Source organism: Xiphophorus hellerii, chromosome 16 (genome assembly GCF_003331165.1).
Source record: "Xiphophorus hellerii strain 12219 chromosome 16, Xiphophorus_hellerii-4.1, whole genome shotgun sequence".
In the NCBI taxonomy this organism is placed as follows: domain Eukaryota; kingdom Metazoa; phylum Chordata; class Actinopteri; order Cyprinodontiformes; family Poeciliidae; genus Xiphophorus; species Xiphophorus hellerii.
The window spans coordinates 21,621,871-21,628,730 of NC_045687.1; the positions used below are offsets into that span (position 1 = coordinate 21,621,871).

General features: G+C 45.3%; 1 protein-coding gene across 1 annotated transcript in view; it reads right to left on the minus strand.

Annotated features, from left to right (window-relative positions):
* The window catches only part of LOC116735377 (serine/threonine-protein kinase N1-like), a 47,388-nt gene extending 40,845 nt beyond the window's left edge, over positions 1–6,543 (minus strand). Inside the window, exon 1 of the mRNA XM_032587238.1 lies at positions 6,414–6,543. Coding sequence (XP_032443129.1) covers positions 6,414–6,440 — 27 coding nt within the window. The 5' untranslated portion in view covers positions 6,441–6,543. The remainder of the gene's footprint in view (positions 1–6,413) is intronic.
* Positions 6,544–6,860: the final 317 nt, after the last annotated feature.

The following is a 6,860-nucleotide window of genomic DNA, read 5'->3' on the forward strand; positions in this document are numbered from 1 at the left end:
GAATGTCAAGAAGAAAGTTATTGTTGAACAAAGGGCAAACAAAGTGTCGCAATTTCACACTTTTCTGCCACAAGTCATGTACGGACGTGCAACAAAATGCTCTAACCGGATAAGAGACTTTTCGGCCTACATGCAACGTGCTACGTATGGATGAAATTGGGCACTAGGGCGCTCTCGAAACACACCGTTGGTGGTAGCAGCTTTCCTTGAATTGAGCTAAATTTGTTAGCGGCAGAGAAAGAGTGCAGACCGGGCGAGAGAGTCTATAGTGGGAAGGTTCAGATCAAAACATGTTTGTGTTGGGGTGCTGTGGTGGCGTAGGGGTTAAGCACAACCCACATCAGGAGGTTTTAGTCCTCGACGTGGCTGTTGCAGATTCAATGCCCGGCCTCGTGACCTTTGCTGCACGTTTTCCCTCTCGCTCATTACCTACTTTCCTGTCCTAACACTTAAAGGCCAGTAGAGCCAAAAAGAAACTCAAGAAAAAAAAAACCTGTTTGTGTATTCGAATTAGAGATGCCCCAATCCGATGTTAATATCTGTATCGGTCCCAATATTGAAAAAATTCTAAATCGGCCATCAGTGACAATGTGCCCAATCCTGTAGGGCAGATCTATTCAGTCCAGTTCTATGCCTTGTCCTCTCAATGATGTCATACTTTATTATTTAATTTACATTATATTTCGAATTCCTAATTGCACTTTCTGAACCATTTGAAAGAAGGTCTGTTGCAGTTTATTTTTCATGTTTGGCCAAAGTAGTCAACCTATTGTTTTCGTCAGTTTCAGTTAATTTATTTACTTATCTTCCGGTTCCTTTACTATTCTTCTTATTGTATTGTATCGTACTTTATGTTGGTCCAGCTTATAAAACTCCAATGAAATACGTTCAAGTTTGTGGCACGTGACAAGTAATTGGTAACTGGTATCAATTATTTCACAAAGCATTGTAACCAGGAATCAGTCATTGATCCTGGTTCTTCAGTGTCTTTATGATACTGGTTTCTTCTTCTGTCTTTGCAGCAGAGAGAGGCTGCTTGGTGCAGCAGCAGCTGTCTGGGCTGGTCAGCTGAACAGAACTGGACCTGATGAATGGAGCCATTACACTGGAACCCGGAATGGCCTGGGGGGGGGACAGGGGGAGGGGGGGCTTGAGGGGACAATTGTGACATTTTTCATGTCAAAACTTTTCCTGACTCAACGTTCCAGGGTTCTCGGTCCTTCAGTCTCACTTTATTTCACCTAAAATTTATGACAGATAGTTCCAGAGTGGACATGTAAGGACAGAAGGAAGTGAGAAAGGAGTAAAGAAGAGATGGACTGAAGGAAGAAGGGAGTAAGATGAAAGAAGGAGTAAAGCGAGGACACAGAAGAAAGACAGGAAGGAAATGAGGAATAAAGGGGCGTCGAGGTTCCGACCTCGACATCCCACCTTTCCTGTCTCTACTGTTGGAAAATGGAAAAAGGCCACCAGCACCACACAAAAACAAATTATGTAAAAAAGGAGGAAAGAGAGAAGGGATTAAGGAAGAAAAGAAAGGAAGGACAAAAGGAAGAACGGAAGGGTCGTAGGAAGGCCACATAAAGAATGAAAGGAAAGAAAGTAGTAAGGAAATGAATAAGCTAGGACTAAAGGAAAGAAGGGAGGACGTAAGGGAGGAAAGACAGAAATGAAACAAGGAAGGAAAGAAAGGAATGCAGCAAGAAGAAAGGAATAAAGCAAAGAAAAGCACAGGGAAGGAAGGAAGGACATGAGGAAAGAAGAAAGCAAGGAAAAAGGCAAATACACAAATCAGGCAACAGACAGAAAAAAAGGAAGAAAAGGATTTTAAAAAGAAATGAAGAAGGGAGGCAGAAAGGAACAAATGAAGGAGAAGAAAGAACACAAGATAGGAAGAAACTAAGGACTCAACATCTAGACCAGGGATCTTCAAATTCAGGTCTCCTGGAACTTTTAAATGTATTTCTGCTTCAACACACCTGTGTTCAATAATGGAGAAATCAGCAGGACTCTGGAGATCTAGACTGCATAATGAGGAGGTAATTGAGCAGAGATACATCTAAACGTTGCAGGACTCCGAGAGTTGGAGTTGAGGGCAGCTGATATGAGCTGTGGGTTGTGGAACAAAATTGTGAAATGAAACATTTTTTCCACATTTTTCCCTCTTATTCTTCTTATCTACAGACAGACACTAAAATCAAATCCCAGACTTTTCCAGATTGTCTCTGGCATTCCCAGTGTTAGCATCGGCATTAGACGTCTTGACTGCGCCAAGACCGAAGTAGACAAATCAGCTTGTCCTGCAGACGAGTTCCACAGAGACGTCCACTGGTAGGCATGGACAGCGATCATAAGCTCGTCTCCCGGGGTCTCTGGGAGACAGACAGATTGGTGCGTCCAAATGATAATCCTGGACTTGGGCAGCAGGCGGTGGGTGGGTTGTTTGAGCGTGAGCCTGGGGAGGGTGGGCCGCGAGCCCTAATGCCACCCGTCTCAGAGACGGAGTGGAAGTCCACGGTCTTTTAATCCTATTATCCGTAGCAGCAGCAGCTGGAGACAGCAGCATGTATATTCCGACACACGTGACCAGAGACCATCAGCCCGGCCAGGTTGCCTCTCCACTCTCTGTGAGAATCAATAAAAAAGTCATTTGGGCGCTCCTCCTTCTCAAAACACACAGAGGAGAGGCATCAGCAGCTCGCCTATGGGGCCTCTTCCAGACATCGACTGCAGGAAACCGGCGGGAATAAAGAATTTATGAGAGGATGGCCACGGAGAGCGTATGGCTTCCTCACAGGGTGCATGGAATCAGCTCAAAGCCCAGAGCCTCGCGGGTCGCTGGGGTTTTACATCCTGAAGGAGAGGCCTGGCCAAAACATAAACAAGCTGCGAATCGATAAGACGCGAGAGAGTGCCGACGAGATGGCAGAGATACCCGGGCACTCCAGCTGCTTTTTACGCGGAGAGTCTCTGGGATAAGAGGGTTTTAACAGATGGAGAGGGGGGAGGAGGGGTAGTGGAAGGAAGAGAACTGGGTCATTTCAGACATTAGTTGATGATGTGTTGAGGAAAAATAGGTGGAAGAGAGCGCACAATGGAGCAGGTGCAATCATGACAATGAGGCGTCCAGTGCCAGTCTGACAGCTCCAGTCCATCGTCGTTACGGATCTCAATCAGCCCGTCTCCTGGGCCCGCAGAGACGATGACCGTGAGAGGACAAATTCATCATTTCAAGCAGAATCTGCTCAATTTCAGCTCAAGCCACCGACAAATTACTTATATAGATTCAGTCCAAGACAAAGCAGATCAATCCTACAGCAGAGTGTCTAGGACTCTGTTTCTGTCCTGCGGGTTTTAGTCATTTCCCGGCTCTAGCATGCCTGATCAAAAGAAATGATTTACCTGAACGCTGTGTCACTAAGTTCTGCAACTTGGACTGGGTGTGTTGAAGCAGGGAATGTCTAAAACCCAGTGGAAACGCTTGTATTTCCACCAACACATTTTTAGTTCAAGAAAGAATAGCTTGGATGATAAACAGGGACAAGACAAGAACAAGAAATAGGTGGAAGAGACTCAAAGAAATGAACCAGGGGATACGAGTGTGGTGAACTCAGTCCAAGGGTCGGTTAGCAATTTTCAGACATGCTCCATACATTTTAAGTCCAACGGTCCCTTCATTGAAGCTTTCTGCATTTTGTCAAAGTACAACTGGGGGGCACAGATAAATTTTCAGAGAAAGGCGATTGGCCGATACTATAATGAGAAACTGATCTTATCTACAGCCGCAAAGGTCTGAAAATCAGCCTCTGTCCCCTTTTGCTCTGCTTTGAGAGAGGTCTGACTGAGACACCCGCCCACCAGGTCACATCTGTAGGTACACGGTTGTCACCCAACTGTTGCCAACTAAACAACTTCTTCACCATATTTTGCCACTTTTCAGAGAAATTTTTTTTTTGTTTTGGCCAAAATCGTAAAGATTGGCGATCGGCCAGCAAACTGCAATCGGTGCACCCGACAAACACCAGCCAATAGGGTGGTGTTTGTCCATGCAGGAGCACCATTTATTTCCCTTGCTGCTGATTGGCCGAACCCCCAAAAGCAGAGATAAGGAAGACTGTAAAGGTTAACTTCTGTGGTAGTGCCAAGATGGTTTCCACCGTGCATATTAATGCTTATTAAGGTATATTTAATGTGTGAACTATTAAAATAGGCATCTATAAGTGTAGTTACAGGGGGACTCAAGTATTTGCTGATCTAAGCTAATCTTAGTACCTGAATCCTGTCATTTCATAGGGTCCACTGTAGCTCAAAAAATTCTATTTTAGTCTCATTTGTGACTTTTGATGGCAGTCAGATGTGGTTTTTTGAGGTGTGAGAATAACAAGGGCCTGAACGCAAACGCATGCCACACTTTTCCTGTCTATAACTGCACAAGCAACATACAATTTTCCTTCCACTTTCACATTCATGCACTACTTGTTGTAGCTCTACCACATGTCAGTAAAATGGAGAAAAGAAAGTTGCCGTTGTAGCATTAAAAGAAATGGTCCGAGGTTATGAATACATTTTGGAAAACACTAGATCTAGAAGTCTGTGACACGAATTATTCCAAGATGTGAGCCCTGCTGACTGAAAACATTTGCATTCAGTGGAAATTAAACCCAAGCTGAGAATAACACGGTTGTGGAGAGATTGGCGTTGCTGTAGGCTACACCATATCCCACTCGAAGGCTCCCTGTAGCAAACATCAGCTGTTAGCGTTCCTCCACATGCCCACATGGAAACACCGAAAACACCTTCTCCATTCAGGGAAGAATCGCTCTGCCACTCAAACCGATCCCGGAACGGTCTGAGGCGGAGGGGAACTACGCGACAGCTCTCTTTTATTTTTACATCTTGCATCTTCACACGGGCTGCCTGGCGGTTTGCAGAACTAGAGTGCGAAAAGACCAAACGCATGCAGGCTAACGTGAGCCGACAGAAACTGGAAGTATGAGGTACGGTTTTGCGGTTGCGACATTTTGCCTTCTCAGGGCAATCGCAGGCGGCTGGGGTCCGAGGTCTCTGGAGCGCCTCGCTGCCGTGAATTTTTCAACAGTCACCTCCTCCAGTGACACCGGCGTAACTGGAAGCCTTAAATCAGACACCGGCACGCTCCACACGACTCCACCTGAGGGTGAACGCTGCGTCTCACACGGGTCCGATCCGATCTGCCCCCAGAGGGACGGTGGAAGTAAACGCGGTTGGCTTAACTGTGACTATTTCTGTCTGCGCGACACATCTGTGATGGAGCAGGACTGCTGAGGAGTCACAATCAGAATGTGAACTCAGCAGGTTTTTTTTTCCCCCTCCAAGAAATTTCCTCATTTAAAGACTCTTCACCGGTGACTGTTTGTGTACGCTGATGACACCATGATTCAAAATGCATTGGGCGTGCACCAAAAAAAAAAAAAAGATAAAATAAAAATTGGCCCTGATTGCTGTCGTTTTGGGTAATTGGCTGATGGTTACATGAGAAACTGATCTTATCTACCTTAACAAAGGTGTGAAAATCAGACACCGCCCCCTTTAGCTCTGTTCTTGAGAGGCTTGAGAGAGACTGACAGATTGAGAAATTAACAAAAGTCACCTCAACATAGCAACTTTGTCACTATATTTAATGGGTCCGGGCAATAAATCAAATGAAGTGTTCTGTTTCCGAACCCTTAATTTGTGGAAAATCTATTCTATTGGGATTTTATGTGGCCGACCGACATAAACTGGAGCAGAACTGTAAAAAATTTTAAAAAGAAGATATTGTCTCGGCTCCCCGGACACTGAGCAGTTAACGTTGCTGTTATCAACAGTCTTCAGTCAGAGGCCTCCTCAAATTCGATGTGAGACTGACTGCTATCGGAGGTCCTTCTTTGCCCCACAGCATCACTCTACACAAAGATACTTTGAAGATAGTTGGATGATTAGATTTACAACATTTAGTTTTCCTTTGGGACAAAAAAAAGTATTTTTTAAATTGAACTGAATTCTAGGTACGGGCATAATATACATTTATATTCATCCACACGCAAGGCAAAATTTTTGGCTTCCTTACTTGTTCTGTTCTATGTTTGTGTCCATTGTCCCGCTTAAATAAATGAATAAATAAAATGAAATGAATTCACACCACACTGAGACATGGTGGTTGTAGCATCATGCTGTGGGGGAGCTGGTAAGAGTTATTTGGAAGATGGATTGAGCTAAATATATGGTGATCCTGGAAGAAAATCAAATCACCATGAAAACACCCAAAGACTAAAACACAAAGATGTCGGAAAAGTTTAAAGAGCGACAACTTTTAAAAGGCACTTCAAGTATTTAGAAATAGACAACTTTGACTGGATATAAGAGCAGCCTTAAAAAAAAGTTGAAAAACTAACCTGTAGCTCGTTGTTGTTGGCCATCATGAGCTCCAGCTATCAGATGACTTCAATGATCTTCAGCTCAGGTTATGGCCGCCGGGTCATAGTAGAAATTTTCCGCTCAAGTCCGTCAATATTAGAATAAAAATAGTTTAAATAAGCAGCAAGTCCCGGTGGGTGTTTAGGTCCAGAACGTCTGGAGCGCGGCGGCAGGTTGAGCAGAGGGGGCGAGGGCACCATCACCTCCAAGCGGCAGGACGTCAACTCTTGAACGGGGGGGTCCGCATCACGCAGTCCGGTAGTGTAGGTAGTGGAGGGAGCGAGGGCTGCCTGCGGGGCTTCCAGCTCATCGTCGGAGAGGACAGGAGCCGGAACCCCGCCGGGACTCACCGGGACTCTCCGCGCTGCGGTTACCTGGAGCCATGTTATTCCCCCCGCCGGAGGCGGTGCGTTACTGCTGGGCTC